Below are 21,265 nucleotides of genomic sequence, written 5' to 3'. Positions count from 1 at the left end.
TCGTGCCTCCTTTGTCATAGATTAATAGACCATAAGTGTGAGGGTTTATTTCTGGGCATTCTACCCTATTCCATTGATCTATATGTCTGGTTTTGTGCCAGTACCATACTGTTTCGATTTCTGTAACGTTATAGTCTGAAGTCAGGCAGGCTGATTCCTCCAGCTTCATTTTTCTTTCTCAAGTTTATTTTGGCTATTCAGGGTCTTTTGGGTCTCAAATGAATTAAAAGTTTTGTTTTATTCTGGACCTGTGAAAAATGCCAGTTTTATTTTGATAGGGACTGCATTGAATCTGTAGATCACCTTGTTTAGTATGTTCTTTTTAACAATATTGATTCTTTTGAATTCAAGGACATGGTATATCTTTAAATCTGTTTTTGTCATCTTCAGTTTCTTTCATCAGTGTCATAGTTTTCACAGTATAGGTCTTTTGTCTTCTTAGGTAGGTTTATTTCTAGGTATTTTATTCTTTTTGATGTGATGGTAAATGGGATGGTTTCCTTAATTTCTGTTTCTTCTATTTTGTTGTTAGTGTATAGAAATGCAACAGACTTCTGTGTATTAACTTTGTATCCTGCAACTTTATCAAATTCATTGTTGAGCTCTAGTAGTGTTCTGATAGCATCTTTAGGATTTTCTATGTATAGTATCGTGTCATCTACAGTGACAGTTTTACTTCTTTTCCAATTTTTATTCCTTTTATTTCTTGTTCTTCTCTGATTGCCGTGGCTAAAAATTCCAAAACTAGGACTTCCCTGGTGGCGCAGTGGTTGAGAGCCCGCCTGCCAATGCAGGGGACACGGGTTTGTGCCCCGGTCCAGGAAGATCCCACATGCCGTGGAGCGGCTGGGCCCGTGAGCCATGGACACTGAGCCCGAGCATCCGGAGGCTGTGCTCCACAACGGGAGAGGCCACAACAGTGAGAGGCCCGTGTACAGCAAAAAAAAAAAAAAAAAAAAAAAAAAAAAATTCCAAAACTATGTTGAATAAAAGTGGTGAGAGTGGGCATCCTTGTTTTGTTCCTGATCATAGAGGAAATGTTTTCAGCTTTCCACCATTGAGTATGATGTTAGCTGTGGGTTTGTCATATGTGGCCTTTATTATGTTGATGTACGTACCCTCTATGCCCACTATCTGTAGAGCTTTTATTATAAATGGATGTTGAATGTTATTGAAAGCTTTTTCTGCATCTATTGAGATGATAGTTTTTATTCTTTAATTTGTTAATGTGGTGTATCACACTTTGATTTAGAGATATTGAAAAATCCTTGTATCCCTGGGATAAATCCCACTTGATCATGATGTATGATCCTTTTAATATATTGTTGGATTTCGTTTGCTAGCATTTTGTTGAGGATTTTTGTATCTATTCATCAATGCTATTGGCATATAATTTTCAATTTTTTTGTTATCTTTGTCTGGTTTCGGTATCAGGGTGATGGTGGCATCATAGAATGAGTTTGGGAATGTTCCTTCCTTCCTCTGCAATTTTTTGGAATAGTTTCAGAAGGATAGATGTTTACTCTTCTCTAAATGTTTGGTAGAATTCACCTGTGAAGCCATGTGGTCCTGGACTTTCATTTGTTGGAAGGATTTAAATTACTCATTCAATTTCAGTACTGGTAATTGGTCTGTTCATATTTTCTATTTCTTCCTTGTCCATTCTTGGGAGATTACACCTTTCTAAGAACTTGTCCACTTCTAAGTTGTTCATTTTATTGGCATATAGTTTTTCGTAGTAGTCTGTTATGATCATTTGTATTTTTGTGGTGTCCATTGTAACTTCCCCTTTTTCATTTCTAATGTTATTGATTTGAGTCCTCTTCTTTTTCTTCTTGAGTCTGGCTAAAGATTTATCAATTTTGTTTATCTTTTCAAAGAACTAACTTTTAGTTTCATTGATCTTTTCTATTGTTGTCTTAGTCTCCATTTCATTTATTTCTGCTCTGATCTTAATGATTTCTTTCCTTCTACTAACTTTGGGTTTTGTTTGTTCTTTCTCTAGTTGATTTAGGGTATAAGTCTAGGTTGTTTATTTGGGATTTTTCTTGTTTCTTGAGATAAGATTGTATTGCTATAAACTTCCCTCTTAGAACTGTGTTTGCTGCATCCCACAGGTTTTGGATCATTATCCTTTCATTTTCATTTGTCTCTAGGTATTTTGTGATGATGTCTTTGATTTCTTCAGTGATCCATTGGTTGTTTAGTAGCATATTGCTTGGCCTCCACGTGTTTGTGTTCTTTTTCTTTTACATTTTTTTTTTCTTGTAGTTCATTTCTAATCTCATAGCATTGTGGTCAGGACATATGCTTGATAGATTTCAATGTTCTTAAATTACTGAGGCCTGCTCTGGGGCCCACAATGTGATCCATTCTGAAGAATGTTCCATGTGCACTTGAAGAATGTGTATTCTGCTGATTTTGGATGGACTGCTCTATAAATATCAATTAAGTGCATCTGGTCTAATGTGTAATTTAAGGCCTGTGTTTCCTTATTGATTTTCTGTCTGGATGATCTGTCAATTGATGGAAGTGGGGTGTTAAAGTCCCCCACTATTATTGTGTTACTGTCAGTTTCTCCTTTTATGGATGTGAGGTACTCCTGTGTTGGGTGCATATATGTTTGCAATTGTTATATCTTCTTCTTGGATCAATCCCTTGATCATTACATAGTGTCCTTCTTTGTCTCTTATAACAGTCTTTATTTTAAAGTCTAATTTTGTCTGATATGAGTATTGCTACTACAGCTTTCTTTTGATTTCCATTTTCATGGAACACCTTTTTTCATCCCCTCAGTTTCAGTCTATATGTGTCCCTAGATCTGAATTGGGTCTCTTGTGGACAGCATATATACAGGTCTTATTTTTGTCTCCATTTAGGCAGTCTGTGTCTTTTGGTTGGAGCATGTGATCCATTTATGTTTAAGGTAATTATCTATATGTATGTTCTCATCGCCATTTTGTTAATTTTTTGAGGTTTGTTTTTCTAAGTCTTTTTTCTTCCTTTCCTCTTTTGTTTTCTTCTCTTGCGATTTGATGACTAACTTTAGTGTTGTGTTGGATTCCTTTTTTCTATGTATATCTATTGTAGCTTTCTGGTTTGTGGTTACTATATGGTTTTGGTATAGCAGTATATAGATAAACAAGATTGTTTTAATTTGCTGTTCTTTTAATTTGTTCTTTCAAATGCATTTCCAATATCCTGCATTTGTGCTCTCCTGTTCTCACAATTGCTGGTTTTGATATCATATTTGTGTGCAGTTACTTCCTACATTTATTGTATGTTTGCCTTTACCAGTGAGCTTTTCCATTCATAATTTTCCTGTTACTAGTTATGGACTTTTCTTTTCCACCTAGAGAAGTTCCTTTAGCATTTGTTGTATAGCTGGTCTGGTGGTGCTGAATTCTGTTAGCTTTTGCTTGACCTTAAGGCTTTTGATTTCTCTGTTGAATCTGAGTGAGAGCCTTGCTGGGTAGAGTATTCTTGGTTGTAGTATTTTCATTTTCATCAGTTTAAATATATCATGCCACTCCCTTCTGGCCTGCAGAATGTCTGCTGAGAAATCAGCTGATAACCCTATGGGAGTTCCCTTGTATGTTATTTGTTGCTTTCCCCTTATTGCTTTTAATATTTTTTCTTTGTCCTTAATTTTTTTCAATTTGATTACTATGTGTCTTTGTGCTTTCCTCCTTGGGTATATCCTGTCTGGTATTCTCTGCACTCCCTGGACTTGGGGGACTGTTTCCTTTTCCATGTTAGGTAAGTTTTCATCTATTATCTCTTCCAATATTTTCTCAGGTCCTTTTTCTGTCTCTTCTCCTTCTGGGACCCCTATAATGCAAATGTTGTTGCATTTAATGTTGTCCCAGCTGTCTCTTCTGTCTTCATTTCTTTTCATTCTTTTTTATTTATCCTGTTCAGTGTCAGTGATTTCCACCATTCTGTCTTCCTGGTCACTTATCCAATCTTCTGCTTCAGTTATTCTGCTATTAATTCCTTCTAGTGTATTTTCCATTTCAGCTAATGTATTGTTCATCTCTGTTATTTTGTTCTTTAGTTCTTCTAGCTTTTTCTTAAACATTTCCTGTATCTTCTCGCTCTGTGCCTCCATTATTTTTCCGAGATCTTGGATACTTTTTACTGTCATTACTCTGAATTCTTTTTCAGGTAGATTGCCTACCTCCACTTCACTTAGGTGTTCTTCTGGGGTTTTATCTTTTTCCTTCATATGCAACATATTCCTCTGCCATCTCATTTTGTCTAACTTTCTGAGATTGTGGTTTCACTTCCACAGGCTGCAGGGTTGTAGTTCTTGCTTCTGCTGTCTGTCCCCTGGTGGATGATGCTGTCTAAGAGGCTTGTGCAAGCTTCCTGGTGGGAGGGTCTGGTACCTGCCCACTGGTGGGTGGAACTGGATTTTGTCCCTCTAGTGGGCAGGGCCGTGTCATGGGGTATGTTTATCAGGCAGCTCTGTGTTCAGGAAGACTTTAAGCAGCCTGTCTGCTGATGGGTGGGCCTGTGTTCCTGCCCTGTTAGTTTTTTTGACTGAGGAGTCCCAGCACTAGAGTCTACAGGCTGTTGGGTGAGGCCAGGTATTGGTGAGAAAATGGCAGCCTCCAAGAGGGCTCACGCCAATGAGTACGCCCCAGAGCTATTGCTGCCAGTGTTCTTGTCCCTGCAATGAGCCCCAGCTACCCCCTGCCTCCGCAGAAGATCCTCCAATACTAGCAGGTAAGTCTGGCCTAGTCTTTTATGGAATCACCACTTTTTTCCCTGGGTCCTAGTGTGAACAAGACCCTGTGTGTTATAATAATTATTATTATTAAATTTAATTTTATTTATTTTTGGCTGTGTTGTGTCTTCGTTGCTGTGTGCAGGCTTTCTCTAGTTGCAGTAAGCAGGGGCTACTCTTCACTGCAGTGTGTTGGCTGCTCACTGCAGTGGCGTCTCTTGCTGTGGAGCACGGGCTCTAGGCAGGCAGTCTTCAGTAGTTGTGGCAGGTGGGCTCAGTACCTGTGGATTGTGGGCTCTAGAGCACAGGCTCAGTAGTTGTGGCGCATGGGCTTAGTTGCTCCGCGGCACATGGTATCTTGCTGGACCAGGGATTGAACCTGTGTCCCTTGCATTGGCAGATGGATTCTCAACCACTGTGCCACCAGGGAATTCCCTATAATAATTATTATAATATAATTATTATATATAATTATTCTTCAGTTTGTAGGTTGCCCACCTGGGGGTATGATATTTGATTATATCATGAGTCCACCCCTCCTACCCATCTCATTGTGGTTGCTTCTTTATGTCTTTAGTTGTAGAAGATCTTTTCTAGTAGGTTCCAGTCTTTTTCATCAGTGGTTGTTCTGCAGTTAGCTGTGATTTTGGTGTGTCTGTGAGAGGAGTTGAGCTCAGGGTCCTTCTACTCTGCCATCATGGCTGCTCTCCCTGAGATCTTTTTTTTTTTTAATGTAGGCATTTATTCTGATAAATTTCCCTCTTAGTACTGCTTTGCTGAATCCCATAGTTTCATTGTGTTTTCATTTTAATTTATCTTGAGATATTTTTAAAATTCTCTTTTTATTTCCCATTTGATCCAATGGTTGTTCAATAGTATGTTGTTTAATTTCTACATATTTGTAAATTTTCCCATTTTCTTTTTTTTTTTAATAAGAAAAGAGTTTATTTGGGGTATAAATAATTGCAATTCAGAAGGCACAGATTCAGGTAACCCTGAAAGAGTGTTCTGGGGAAGAGAAATAATCAGGGGCTTATAAAAACAAAAAGCCATGAGGTTGTTAAAAGTTGCCTGGTGAGAATTGTGTTTGTCTCCCATGTGAGTCAGGAAATATTTGTCCTTAAGAATCACAAGTTATTTTAGGGTAGGGGTCTGATAAGTATTTAGGCTGTTCCAAGGTATTTTAGAGTAAGGGTCCAAAAAGTATCTTGAGTTTCTGGCAGATATTTTGGATGACATCATCAGGACAGTAAGTGGTCAAAAGGTCAGATCCATCCAGGCTGAGACATATATAAGTCACACATTATTAATGGCCTCCTGGCTCCATTTTAGAGATCCTTTTAGCAACACCAATTCCATTTTTATTTTCCTTCCACAGTCCTTTTTTATCTCTGCCCCATTTTTTATTGTCCCAGCCTAGCCTTCATGGTAAGTCGTTTCAGAGATGTCCAAAAATCAACGTAGAATCCTTTGTTCCCCTGGCATTTTGTTATACCAGCAATGATAATCCCCTGTTTTGGGTTAATCCTATGGTTTCCATCGTTCTCATACCCATGATGGTTGATTGTACTCATTTAAAATCATGCTAACTAAATTCAACCAGGCTTAAATTAGTTAGCAATCGTTTCTTCATTATTTTCCCTAGAGTCTATTGTAAATAATTTTCACATTCCCCAAATTCCTAGTATGTCTTCTACATCAAAACCCAGAGGCTATTTCACTGAAAAGGTTTAAGTCATTAATAAGCTTGATTGACTTCCTCTCTTTTCTAATCTGAAAAGTTTACCTTATTTCCTCCTATACACTTCTTCAATTTTGTCACAAAGAAATACCCTGCTCCCATTTTCAAAACTAATCCCTTCACCTGTCCTAACAACCCCATTTTCACCTGCCTCTTCTCCCTCCTTATTTATAAGGTATCTCTTGAATCTCAAGTAAATTCTTCCCTAATGGCTTGATTCCAAGCTACGTCACTGCCCTAGTTTTACTCTGCCTGAATGGTATTCCTAGGTCTCCCTCACAGGCTTTACTTAATCATTTTGATTCTTAAATGAGGGATTTCTTAGGAGATTTCTTTTGTGTTATCATCTCTCCAAATTCCCCACCTTGGTGTCTTCACATCTAGACGCTCTATTTTATGTCCTTCTGCGTAAACTGCCATGGCATTTACATTGAGCTTTGTTAAGGAAAGCAACTCTGCTACTGTCACCAAACCAGCCTGAACTAGGAGAAATGGAGAGCCTGAAGTACCATCAGCATGAGGTAGCTTCATATCTCTCAAACTGTAGGCTGGCCGCACTTTCTGCATAGCTTCAGAAAGCCTGGTTTCAGACCAATACTTTTACAACCAGAGCATAATACTTGATAAAAATCCTCAAATTCTTACTGGTTTATGGTTAACCACAGGGAAAGTCCCATCATGCAGTTAGTTGGAAAAATATTTTACAATAATTATCTAGAGAAGTTCGTTTGAAATGATAATGGCCTAGGTTAGACAATCTTGGAGTATTTTATTAAAAATTCTTGAGGCTAAGATGGTCCTTTAGCTATTCTTGCTTGAAGTTTGTTCCCAGGTGAAAATGCCTTGGGTCACTTCCCAAGAGACCTTGATTGTCCACTTGAGCTGACCAACAATGAGAAGACATCTCATTCTAAAGCTAGTTCCTCAGGAGTCTTCTCTTTCTGTGGAACAAGCCAGGTTTCTGTCCTTCCCCAGTCATCCCTGAGGTCCACTCAACTTCTCATCTTCCAGGAAGCCATTCAGAACCAAGTAAGGTTTTCTCTTTGGAGAAAATTTCTTAAAAATGGAAGAGTGTGAAGTAAAGGAATAGGGCTCTAAAAGTCAAATGAAAGAACCACAGGCCTCTCTTATGGAATAAAGAATGAATATTCCATAAAAACACTAAATTATATTACAAAAAAAGTGCCATGGCTCTAAGGAAAGAATAGAACTGCTTTCTACCTCTTACTTTCAGCAAGCCTGTTTTGTGCCTTTAAGTTTTTCTTCCTTGTAATATTGTAGATGCAGTTAAACAACATGGTTTCTCAGATTTCCTCTAGAGCTAATATAATACATAAATTTACTCAGTAGTAAAATATTCTAATATTATAATGCAATATATATTTTTAAAATCTATTTATTTATTTATTTATTATTTTTGGCTGCATTGGGTCTTCATTGCTCTGCACAGGCTTTCTCTAGTTGCAGCAAGTGGGGCCTACTCTTTGTTGCGGTGCGCGGGCTTCTCATTGTGGTGGCTTCTCTTGTTGTGGAGCACGGTCTCTATGCAAGTGAGCTTCAGTAGTTCTGACAGGCGGACTCAGTAGTTGTGGCTCATGGGCTCTATAGCACAGTCTCAGTAGTTGTGGCGCACAGGCTTAGCTGTTCCACGGCATGTGGGATCTTCCCGTATCAGGGCTCAAACTCATGTCCCCTGCATTGGCAGGCGGATTCGTAACCACTGATCTACCAGGGAAGTCCTGCAGCTTTGATTCCATCTGTCAGGCTCTCTTCAATTCTCTGAACCCCTTGCATTATTCCAGAAAGTCCCAGTTTCGCCATAACATGGAGATTTGATTTCTCTTATAAGCAAAAACCCTGTAGGTAGGAAAATAAGCACCAAATTCCAGCAGAGTCAACTTCACAGAGAGCAAAGGGGTTCAGAAAGCACCTTTCGCAGAAAGGAGCTCCAGAGCCCGAACCGGCCGCCGTCTCTAGAAAGTTCTCCCCCCACATCCCTCGCCACCGGCCGGCCAATTTTCCCATTTTCTTGATGTTATTGATTTCTAGTTTCATTCTGTTGTGGTAAAAAAAAAATAGCTGGTATGACTTAGATCTTAAATTTACTAAGACTTGTTTTGTTAACTAACATGTGATCTATCTTGGAGAATGTTCCATGTGTGCTTGCTGTTGGGTGGAAAGTTCTGTGTGTATCAGTTAGGTCCATTTTGTCTGTAGTATTGTTCAAGTCAGCTGTTTCTTTATTGATTTTCTTTCTGGATGTTCTATGCATTATTGAAAGTGAGACTTATTAAAGTCTCCTATTATTATTGTATTTTTATCAATTTCCCCTTTCATATCTGTCAGTATTTCCTTTATGTACTTAGGTGCCCTGTTGTGTGCATATATATATTGCACCCAATAATTGTTCTACCTTCTTGTTGAATTGACTCTTTATCATTACATGATGACATTCTTTGTCTCTAGAGACACTTTTTGAGTTAAAGTCCATTTTGTTTGATATGTTTATAGCCACTTCTGCTTTCTTTGAATTGCTGTAAGAAAGGGATATATTACATTTCTAACATCCCTTCATTTTCCAGCCTGTCCGCTTCTTTCTTGTAGATAGCACATAGTCTTGGTTTTTCATCCATTCATCCACTCTATATCTTTTGACTGGGAAGCTTAATCAACTTACATTTAAAATAATTATTTATAGAAAAGGACTTCCTATTACCATTTTGTTAACTGATTTATTTGTCTTATTGTTCTCTTGTCCTTTTTTTTCTCTCCAACTGTCTTTGTGTTTTGTTGTTGTTGCTATTATTTGTATTGATTCCTTTCTCCTTTTCTTTTGTGTAACTTCTCTAAGTATTCTCTGTGTGGATAACTTGGGGCTTATATAAAATATAGTTGTAACAGTCTATTTAAGGTGATAACAACTCCACTTACAAACAAATCTACACTTTCATCTCTCCTTCCCCATTATATGGTCATGTCACAATATACTTCTATTTATATTGTGTATCCAATAACATGATTTAGTTTTAGTTATTTTTAATACTTTCGTCCTTCAACTTTTTACTAGAATGAAAAATGATTTATCCACCACTGAAATAGTAATATGGAATTCTGTTTTTGTCTGTATATTTACCTTTACTAATGAGTTTCATAATTTCTTAAGCTCTTATGTGGCTGTTTAATATCCTTCAACTTTTGTTTAGCTGAGAAAGTATTTTTCTCCCCTTCATTTTTGAAGGATAGGTTTATCAGGTATAGTATTCATGGTTAGCAGGGTTTGTTTGTTTGTGTTTCAGCATTTTGAATATATCATGCAACTCCCTTCTAGACAGCAAGATTTCTGATGAAAAATCTGCTTATAGTCTTACAGGGCTTCCCTTGTATGTAACAAGTCACCTTTCTCTTGCTGTTTCAAAATTCTGTCTTTAACTTTTGACAATTTGATTATAATGTGTCTTTTTCATTTTATTTGGTGTCTTTTGTGCTTCAGGGACCTTGGTGGCTATTTCTTTCCCTAGGTTTGGGAAGTTTTCAGCTATTATTTCTTTGTATAAACTTTCTTCCCCTTTCTCTCCTCTCCTCCTGGGACTCTCGTAATGAATATTCTATAAGTCCTTTAACCTATGTTCTTTCTTTCTTTTTTTTTTTTTTTTCCCCTCTGATTGCCAATGGCCTTTTAGTTTGTCAGTGCTTTCTTCTGCTTGATCTATTCTGTTCTGAAGCCCATTTAAATTTTTTTCAGTTCAGTTATTGTATTCTTCAGCTCTGTGATTTCTGCTTGGTACTTCAAAAAATTTCCTCTTTGTTGACATTCTCACTTTGTTCATGCTTTGCTCTCCTGACCTAGGTGAGGATCTTTATGACCATTATTCTGAATTCCCTGTCAGGAAAATCACAGATCTCCATTTTATTAGGGTCAGTTTCTGGAGACTTATCTTGTTCTTTTATTCGAACGTATTTCCTTCTTTCTTCATTTCCCTTGACTCTCTATGTTGGTGTCTGCACATTAGATAAAACACCCATCTCTCTCTGTCTTCCTGGACTGGCCTCATAGTATAGGAAATAAACCTCACCAATCATCCTGGCCAGAGATTCTGGGTGCCTCTGAAACCTCTGTGCTTGTCCAAACTGCCATCTTTGTTCTTAGTGTCCCCCAGGAGAATAAAGTATGCCAAGTCCTCAGTGCCTCAAGAAGGCAAGAAAGAAGCCAGTAGCTCAAATAACAGCTAGAAAAGTTGGGGCACTAGATGAGTAAACCAATTCCTTCTCTCCTTAGTGAGAAGTTGGAAGCTGGAGTTTCTCACTCACTTGCTCTGCAATGAACTTGGGAGAGGAACTGTGGCAAATTTCTACACCCTCATTCAGACCAACCACCTTTTCGAATGGCCTGCTTTGCTCTCTGTTGCCCCCAGGGTCTTAGCAAATGTTGGGTCATGTTAGGTCTCATAGACATGTGGGTTAGAAGCCAGTCGCTTGGGTAGCAGCTGGAAAGTGGGTGGCTTGATGTGAAGCCCACCTCCTTCTAGAGAGAAGCTGAGGACTTGATTTTATCACTGTAGCAGGCTGAGGGTAGGAGCTGCAGGAAGTGTCTGCACACCTGTTCAGACTCCCAAGAGACTAGTCATTGCCTGTCCTGTCAGCTCCCAGAGACAGGCAAGTTAGATGCCAGACCCTCAGGCAGCAGCTGGAAAAGTCAGAGCACTAGTTTGCAGTCTAACCCTTTCTAAAGAGATGCTGAGAGCTGGGTTTTATTGGAGTGAGCTAAGAGGAGGGGGAGGAGTCATGGGGAGAGCATGCAGGGACATTAAAAATTGTTGCTTTCTCTGTAGACCCTGGGGGAGAAGTACAGGCTGGGCCCCATCACCTCCCAGAGACAGGCAGGTTAGACCCTCCGATAGCAGCTGGAAAAATCACGACACGTGTAGTTCAACTCCTTCCAGGGAGAAGCTGGAAGCTTGTTTTTTTCACTGGAGTGAGCTAAGGGGAAAAGCCACAGGAAATGCCCACATGTCCACTTAAGCTCTGAGAGGACTAGTAATTGCCTACCCCATTATCTACAAGATGCAGGCTAGTTAGAAGGCAAATCCTCAGGCAGCAGCTGGAAAAGTCACTGCCAGATGTGCAGTCAAACCCTTTCCAGGGAGCAGCTGGGAGCTGAACTTTATTGCCTGCTCACTCAGCTCCTAGCTAAGGGGAACGAGCTGGGCAAGTGCTTGTACAAGTTCAAAACTGCCTCATAGTTCCTTGAGGTCCCAGGGAACTAGCAAATGCCAGGACCTATCAGCTTCCAGAGATGGGTGAGTTAGAAGCTAGTCCTTCAGGTAGCAGCCATAAAAATTGTGATGCTAGATGTTTGTTTGGCCCAAAGCCTTCACTCCTCAGGTTGAAGGTAGTTGAGGGTTTCCTCCCATTTGCCAATTGCATGGCACATTGCTGGGGTGGGGTTTATGGTGAGAGGGTATCAGCGTTTCCTACCTTTTTCAATGTGGGTATTTTCTTAGTCACCCAGTGTGTAGGAGTCTTTCTAGTTTCTGGATTTTTCTCAGAAGTACTGATACATGTGAAGCAGTTTATTGAGTCTATGGGTGGAAGATCTTTTGCCTATTCAGATATTCCTTCCAATGCACCCCCTGATCTCTTCAGAGCATCTTGAGACTGGATTTCTAAAGAAAACATTGTGTCCATCAGCAATTCTAATGCAGCTAGTTCATATTTACTAACTGTGTAGAAGGTACTGTGCTGAGTGTTGTGAGGGAAGCAGAGATGAACCAAATAAGGCCGGTGACTTCAAGAAACAGTGTAGCAAGACAGACACATTAAAAAAAAAACAAAGGTAGATCACATTAAGGTTGCTAAGACAAAGACTTTGAAAGTTTTAGAAAAAATGTATCTCATCTTTTTTGAGAAATCCCGGAAGAATTTATGGAAGAGGGGAATGTTTGAGTTGAAGCAAGAGGCAAGAGGTCTAACTTGCAACTTTTAACCACTTTACTGATAGCAAGTTGCTGCAGCCCAGGTGGGCAAGGGAATGGAGCACGTCACCATCAAAACCATAGCCAGATTAAGGATCCAACTGTAGCTCTATCCCTCAGCATGTCCCTGTGTGCAGGGTGATGCCTGAAAGTTTCACTTCACTACATTTGTTATCCCCTATAATATGGAACTTCAGAGAGCTGTAGAATGTGTACATTTAATTTAGACATCTAGAGTAGAGCTGTCCAATAGAATTTTCTGTGATGATAGAGATGTTCTTAATCTGCACTGTCCAATAGCAGAGCCACTAGCCATATGTGGCTAGAAGGAGGAAATAAAATCTAAATTTGTTTTAATAACCAGTGTGGCTAACAGCCATCACATTGGTCAGTACAGGGCTAGAACTCTGGGTTGTTCTTAGTGAACTAGTCACAAAATAATGTATGGCCAGCATTTATTGTATAGTTCAGAAAGTCAAATTCGTAGAATCATGGTCTTTTGGGATCATGTTGATCTACCTAGAGTGAGATAGGACTTCACTTCTGTCTCCATCATCTTTCCATAACTGACACATTAACTAACTTCATGTGATTAAACAAATATTTATTGAGCATCCATTAACATGAACAGAATTAAACCTTTCCAAGACACGTTCCAAGAACATGAAACACCTGCACTTTTCTAAAAACTTCACAACTCATTTTGAAAAACCTGTGTAAGATTCGGAAATGGGGTACTAGAAGAAAGAAACCTCCAAATAAAGCAGCTTTAAAAACTGCTTAACTAAGAGAAATCTGGGTTGGAAGTCCACAGCTGATATGACTAAATGGTGATTTCAGGATACAAGTGCCTTCTTCCTTGTTGTTCCACTAGGGTTGCCCTCAGGCACATGGCATTCCAGATGGGGAGGGAGAAGAGCTAGGGAAAGCAGCCCATTCTTTTAACAGGCACACATCACTATTATTCACATCTCTTTGGCCAGAACTTGGTTAAATGGCCCCACCTAGTTACAAGGGAATCTGGCAAGTAGTTAATCTAACTCCCCCACCTCATGGTAAATATAACAAGCTGAAGTATGGGGTTCTATTGCTAAAGGAAGAAGGGGAGAAAGAATGGATATAGTCGTAGTCTTTGCCAAAAAAACACAAAAAAACCCCAGAAATATTCTGGATTCCATGATAATGCAAATTGGAGATATAAAAGAGCACACCAAAAATATCATTTTTACACATCATTCACCCCACACACACACACAAAAACAAATGAAAAAATTAGAATTATTTTTTCTTTACCAATCTAAATATTTAAGTCCTTTATTTAAAGCAACAAATGTGCACTTGTACCCACTAAAAATTCATCATGTCAGACACAGAATCGGAAAGTTTATTTACTTTAAAACATTTGACAAGTATTGTTATTGGACAATCATTTATTTAAAATAATATACTAAATACAAAAATAAATCAAGTATTGCTTCTATTTTTCAAGTGTCAAAGTCTTTGCCATAGAAAATAGAAAGAACCTTTTATAAACTAAAAATTACATTTAAGCTCCATCAAGTTTAATAACTGCACACGATTTCCTTTTATGTTTGTGCTTTACAAATTTCCAAACTACTTCTTTGCAAGGTACAGGTTCACAACAAGAATGTATGCATACAACCATATACACACATTTTTACATAGGAATGTTTCTCATTAAATATACATATAGAGAACCTAAAACAGATAGTACTGTGGCCTAAAAGCCAACCCACTGGGCCACATATGCCACTATACAGCAACAGGTGTAGATGCAGAAGCATTATTTGACATTCAAATGAGCGCTCCAGTTATCAAAGACGATGACATCTGAGTAAGGGCTACTCAGTTTAATGTTTCTAGACAAGACATTAGTTCTTAATCTATATTAAATCATTAGTTCAACAGCCTTATTCATTAAAAAAAATAGAGTGAACTTCAAATATTTCACAATACATTAAGTTAAGCTGAGGATAAACATCATTGTCATATGTATACACACTTTTATTTTAAAAAGGTAAAGGAATACTTATTAATCTTAGAGCAAATACTCAAAATTAAAGATCATTCCCAAATTGGTCTGTGGTTTTACTTTATAATCACTGGGACATTCAATTCCTTATCAATCAGAGAGATAAATGCTGAATTTCTCTTCCCTGGTATATGCACTCAAGCCTCACAGCACAGACATGTATAATCATGGTTCAAGATGAATATTTATAATGCTTTACCACCCACAGGGTGTCAATCTCACTACACTAACCAGATGTGGAAAAGACTCTCACTTCTGATCAGTTCCTGAATTTCCATATGATTAATCACAATAATACAGAACTTTAAATTACATTAGTAATTTATTAGTATAAATACATATTGAGCATTTTAAATTCTACCAACTAGAAAAGTGCTAAATCACAAAATTTGCTTTTTCTCTATTTAGGAAAAAGAATCTAGCCTTACATCCTTATTCAGAAATTGAATGAATTTTTCAGAAATTCCAAATATAATGATTGAAAATTTATAAGCAATTGAACTGTGAAAATACTAATTTATTGAAATTGATGTTTTACAATAAATTTCATTAAAAGGGAGCTTGAAGAGCTTGTGAAATCTCAATTATAAGCAAGTAGTAAACACCAAAGGAGCAGATATCTTACATTGACCAAAATGTACCAAAATGCTATAATATTTAGAAAATTTTAATTAGCATGCTAAAATATTTTCAAAAGCTTATTTCATTTCACTAAAAGTCACAGGCAAGCAGAGACTACAATAATACAGGAAAATGAAATCCAACAATATAATTGTACAAGTAAAGAACACCAAAATCTAAGAGGTAGTCAAAAGAAGTAACCCTGATAAAATATCCTGACAGATGCTCCCTAATCTCAGAGACCCAAATATAGTATGAAATTCTTATATTTTCAGTGATTAGAAAACATTTACTGGTATAGAATATAAAAACCAAGTATCTAAATGAATAATACTGTAAATGGAACAATACTCATATTTGCAAAAAAAAAAAAGCTAAGAATAAAATCTAGAACAGATGTCTACAGCCTGCAGGCCAAATCTGGCCTACTGCCAGTTTCTGCAAACAAAGTTTTACCGAAATATAACTACACCCATTTAATTTACATATTGTATATGGCTCCTGATTTTATACTTACCGCTGAGTCGAGTACTTGCGATAGATCATATGGCCCACAAAACCTAAAATACTTACTAAAACATTGACCATCTGTCCCTTTACAGAAAGTTTGCTGACCCGTGGTCTAGACATATGCTGATAGGTATGTAGTTCTGAATAGCACTGGAAAGATTATGTCACAACATAAGGTATTCAACCATAAGGAATGTAAGATACTAGTTACATCATAATTCAATTATTTTTCATATCTGAAATCGTCCTAACGTTTTTCTTTTTTTCATTTTTGTGGTCTAACATCAATGAGTGTTTCCAAGTTATTATAAAAAGATTTAGTACTACACTGTCCAAGAAGTTTCTGCAATGATGAAAGTATTTTATATCTGCACTGTCCAGTACTGTAGGCACTAGCCACATACAGCTATTGAGCATCTGAAATGTGGCTAGTGCAACCAAAGAACTGAATTTTTAATTTTAATTAAATTGCCAATGTGACTTTTGGCTACATTATTGGACAGCACAGATTTAACTCAACTAAATTAAAATTCCAAAGTGTGACTCTTAAAAATGACCAAAAATAGCAGAGGAATGCCTTTGAAAAAAGGAGCTTTGGGCAGAAATGAACTGAATACCATAAACTCAACCCAAGACAAATTCCTTAATTAGTAAGCAAGATAAAAGTGATTCCAGGGCTTCCCTGGTGGCGCAATGGTTGAGAGTCCGCCTGCCGATGCAGGGGACACGGGTTCATGCACCCCGGTCCGGGAAGATCCCACATGCCGCAGAGCGGCTGGGCCCATGAGCCTGTGCTTCCGGAGCCTGTGCTCCGCAATGGGAAAGGCCACAACAGTGAGAGGCCCGCGTACCGCTAAAAAAAAAAAAAAAAAAAAAAGTGATTCCAAATTGTTCCTCTACTTCACTATCTCTTTTCAGTGAAGAGGCAAAACTACTAATGCATCTTTTTTTTTTTTAGCAGAAACCCTGATAATTTTATGCTTAAAAGTAATAATAATTGTAATCTTCATTAATTATATTAAAATAGTGTGGGCATTTCACACGAAGTATATTTTTTAGCTTGCTTCCCATCAGAAAGTCATCTCTTCAAGTCAGTTCATTTCTATACCCTTAACATTTCAACCATGCTGCACAGAAGCCTTAGTTTATAGTAGGTACATATGAGAACTGTGACCTCTTCTAAATCTGCAAAATTGCCAAGTAGTCACTTCTATGGAGAAGTCATTTTAATAGTCCAATCTTCCAAATGCTATATCTTCCATTACATGATAAAATATACCCATTCAGCGACAGAATTAGAGGACAGAGGTAACGCCTTGTGTAGGTCAAGTCAAAAAATATAACTCTTGTATAGTTCTCCACATGCCTACCTCACAACTATTTTTTTTCACAACTATTTTTATACCAAAACACTAAAATAGATGTATTTTTAGATTACATATTACCGATTACACATTGCAAATTAGTTACTGGTCCAACCGAAAACATTAAAATATACAAAGTCAATTTGAGATAATATAATACTCTCAAAAGACAAATGTTTGAGATTTTTGCCTTATTATATCTTCCATTTATTCACACATGCTAATTTCACATTCTGTTTTCAAAATCAGCTGGCAAGACTAATTTTATGAATTTTGATTTTAAAATAGCTGATGTCCAGAATCATACACTTCTTTTCCAACCTGGTAGTTAGTTGAAAGATACAAAATATTTTAAGGGCACTTCTGTTTATGTGTTCTTTTGCAGTTTAATCAGATGTCGTAGCAGGAACTTTAACAGAGAGATTTCTTCTGGTGCTGGTGATGTGCCGCTGCTGTGCTAGGAAAGACCGGGCAGGAGCACAAGCCCCCGTGTCTCTGTAAGCACCACTGCCGCTCACGAGTCTAGATTCCATCCCTAATTTCTGGAATGCTAGACTCTGAACAAAAATAAACAAATAACATGACTATGTAGAGTTTGCAAAGTGCTTTCCACATATACAAAGTCATTTAATCCTCAAAACAATTCTATATAGCTGGTATCTTCCTCATTGTTATAGAAAAATTAAGGGTTCAGGAGCTACACTCCACGTGATAATGCCAGTAAGAAAGGGGAAAACAAAGGCATAAATCCCTGTTTCTCTATTTTGACCCATTAAATTTGAAATTGTTAAAAACAGTAGCTTAAAATAATGCTCCAGAATTAAGCTTAATTCTAACAATAGAAAAAAGTCCCAAGGCAAATTTTTGTGTTGGGGCCATTACTCCAGCCATTATGAGCAGACACAGCACAAGAGAAAAGTTTAGGATCAATGGTTCTTGAAGTGTGGTCCCTGGATTAACGTTTGCACAACTGGGAATTTAAAAGTGCAAATTATACCTGTGGATTCTACCCAGACCTACTGAATAAAAAGCTCTGCAGGTAAGTCCAATAGTTTGTGTTTTAACAAGTCTTCTGTTGAATGCTAAAGTTTGAGAATCACAGAATAGTTCAAATTTACTATGGTCTAGCTATATATCAGTACATGACAAATTACTGTAGTTGTGGCTACTGGGTTTCTTACTAAGGGAAGAAGTCACTACTCCTCTCTCACTAGATCACATAAAGCGATTTTACTGAACTTAGCTTCACTGGTAACTAGTACAATAGACAACAATATTGTAAATGCTCAAAAAATATGGGTTGAAAAATGATTAAATAATGCATTATTTGGCTCTAATATCTTTGATGATTTATGTATCAAGAGGCCACAGAACAACAAGGAAAATAATACATTGTCCCTAATCTTAACCAGGATGGCTAACCCATGAAGGAAGGTTCTGGGGACACCTCACACAATCTCCTTCAAGGTCTTGCTAAATTAAGCCAGATTTCACCAAATAGAGAAGGGAGGGAGAAAACGCAGACAAAAAGTATGATGACATGAAAGAAAAAGGCATGTTTGAGGATGGAGAACCAGTTCTTCATGGTGAAGCACAGGCTTCACATGTGGAGAGTCTATAAACTGATATTCCCTCATACTAAATAAATGGCAGCTAAGGTAGATAATGGCTGTGTTATTATCTATGCTAGCTGATTAGGATACTCAAAAGAACCATATACATCAGGAAATGCTACTCTTGAAAACATCCCACCATACTAAGGATGACAAAATAAAATATACCAAATTATTTTATACTATTTTCTCTGTTAGGACAGATAGACAATTCTTAAAGAGCAGTCTCTGGATTAAAAAAAAGAAAATACAACAAAGGATACACTGAGAGGCTTTAGGGATGTTAAAATACATGCTGAGTACTAGAAGCAATTAATTTTGCATTATACAGATATTCGTATTTCTACAGAAACACTTTATGAAGCACAAATTAAATGTTTTAGTTCAAATAAGGCGATTCTAAAAATGTTTAAGAACTGTATGAGTGCTTCATGTGCATTAACTTAAAGGTTGGTGAGTCCTGAAATCAATTTAGTGGTTTTCAAAGTCAAAATCAACTAAAAATATTAAAATATAAAGTAAATTTGGATTATGATCAACATTTAAAAAAAACGAGAGAATATAATAGAAAACACCTGAGTGCAACACACACAGTCAAGGTAACTTTGTTCAGTTATACATAAACATGAACACATACTAATTTGTAGTATAAAGTATATTTCCTTCTGTGGTTCATGGTCAAAATGTTTGATAAACACTGTTCTAAACATCGATTCACTGGCTAAATTTCAACTCACCTTATTATACCAGGCAGAAACAATGAGTTTTTCTTCATAATCACGGAATTTTGCTACTTTACATTCACTCTGGAAAAAGATATGAGGACTATTAAAATTCCAGAAACAAACCCAAATTACTGAAAATGGAATATTTTTTTCACTATGCCCATGATCAAGAGAATGGGAAGAATGCATTGTGAGGCACAGAAAGTATACACATTGTAAAGCTGAATCATGGGAAATGCATGCCCAGCACCTTTAGGAAAGAGTAAGATTGTGACTAATAAATCTTTATTTTAGGAACTGTACTGGTAGAACAGATATTAAACAATAACAAACGAGAAACGAGTGATTCTTATGCTACTGTCTCCTATATCTAGAGAAAAAAGTAACAACTGGCTTAGGTGACAAAACAAAGCTGCACCTGCAGAGAGTCGAAACTAAGGAGAAAAAGGATGTAGGGAAAAATACCCCAGAAAATCCTTTAAAATTTCCTGTAAAGCTTAACAAGAATTGTTCTGTCTCAGTCCTTGGTGACTGTATGCTACACTGCCCAGGGCCCTATCTGCGTGCCACCCTAGAGACTGACGTTCATTTCTTAGTTACTCTAATACAGCTGATTTTGTACATGTTGTGGAGCACGCCAGATATAGCTGGCATCTAAAACATATGAATGTTCCTACAGCAAGATGCTCATGGTACGAAAAGCATACAGGAAACAAAGGAGGTAAGATGCCCATCTTCTCGCTCACATCCACTCCAGACAGACTGCCCGAGAAGGATGCAGACAGAATAACCTCTGCTATAAACATTAGTTTTCTCCTTTTTAGTGTTTGCAGTGTGTGTACAGATAACTACACATAAATTAAAGGCCCATATGCTGTGACTTAACTGAAGATTTTCCTCACAGCCCTATATTAGAGGCACCATTTTGTCATCACACTTGTAAAGGAGCTACATTTCAAGTATCAACACTGGTGCACATTCTCATTGGCTTTCACTGGGAAGTGACTATTCAAAGCAACTTAGAGTTCATAGATTATTCAGTTCAATTCCCATTATTTTACAGATGAGGAGACTGAGGACCAGAAAGGAGTGACAACTTTAAGACAAGTTAACAGTAAAGCTGTAACCTTGGCTTCTGATTGATGTGATATTTAATGCCATGGGGGTACAGAGATATGATACAGCCTCTGCCCTCACGACACTCTGACACATGCCATAAAGAAAAATGCTATTGTGGGATGAATTCATGAGTTCAAAGTACATGGAGTCACTATAAAGAGACAACTAACTTTGCCTAAGATATACAAGGAGAGCTTTATAAATGGGAGATACTGGAGCTGGATCCTGAAGAATGAATAGTATTTCTTCAGAGAGACACTTCTATCCAGTGATTTTTTTACAACACTTGACATGGCCTGGACAAGCACTTGCAGCAAGTGCACCATAAGGCTGGTGTGTACTCTGTACATTAAAGTCTTTAAAGCTTTAAATAAATTATTTCCACCACAGTCTCTATCTACTGGCTCAGAAATAATATGAGTAAATGAATATAGTGTATTTCCCTGAAATAATATGAAGAAAATGGTAAATGAATATAGTGTATTTCCCTGAAACATAACCTTCCTAGTTGATTTACTGGGAGAAGAAAAGTAAAAGAAGAATCTGGTTAACTGAGTGTAGTACATTTTTAAAAAGGTGAGCTTTGTGTGTTTTTTTTTTTTTTAAATGAACTCTCATCCACATAATATTAAAAGGAGCATGATGGCAGGACTCTACTAGAAAGAAGGGCTGTCTATATGATTGGCTGATACAGAGGGAGAGACATACAATGGAGCAAGACACATGAGCTTGTAGAGGCCCATCTTGTGGGCTTGTGAGATGCTTTGTAATAAGCATACTGAGTGCTAAAACATGACACTCCTAACTTCTAAATT

At 37.4% G+C, this 21,265-nt stretch overlaps 1 protein-coding gene across 1 annotated transcript in view; it reads right to left on the bottom strand.

The window, feature by feature from the left end:
* Positions 1–13,460: 13,460 nt before the first annotated feature.
* HOOK1 (hook microtubule tethering protein 1) overlaps positions 13,461–21,265 on the bottom strand; it is a 67,688-nt gene continuing 59,883 nt past the window's right edge. The window contains exons 21-22 of the mRNA XM_079943824.1: positions 19,344–19,412; positions 13,461–17,550 (exon numbers count right to left, since the gene is read on the bottom strand). Coding sequence (XP_079799950.1) covers positions 17,380–17,550; positions 19,344–19,412 — 240 coding nt within the window. The 3' untranslated portion in view covers positions 13,461–17,379. The remainder of the gene's footprint in view (positions 17,551–19,343; positions 19,413–21,265) is intronic.

This window comes from Stenella coeruleoalba (assembly GCF_951394435.1).
Source record: "Stenella coeruleoalba genome assembly, chromosome: 1".
Classification (NCBI taxonomy): Eukaryota; Metazoa; Chordata; class Mammalia; order Artiodactyla; family Delphinidae; genus Stenella; species Stenella coeruleoalba.
Note: the sequence above shows the minus strand (reverse complement) of the source record. Positions and strands in the feature narration are given on the sequence as shown.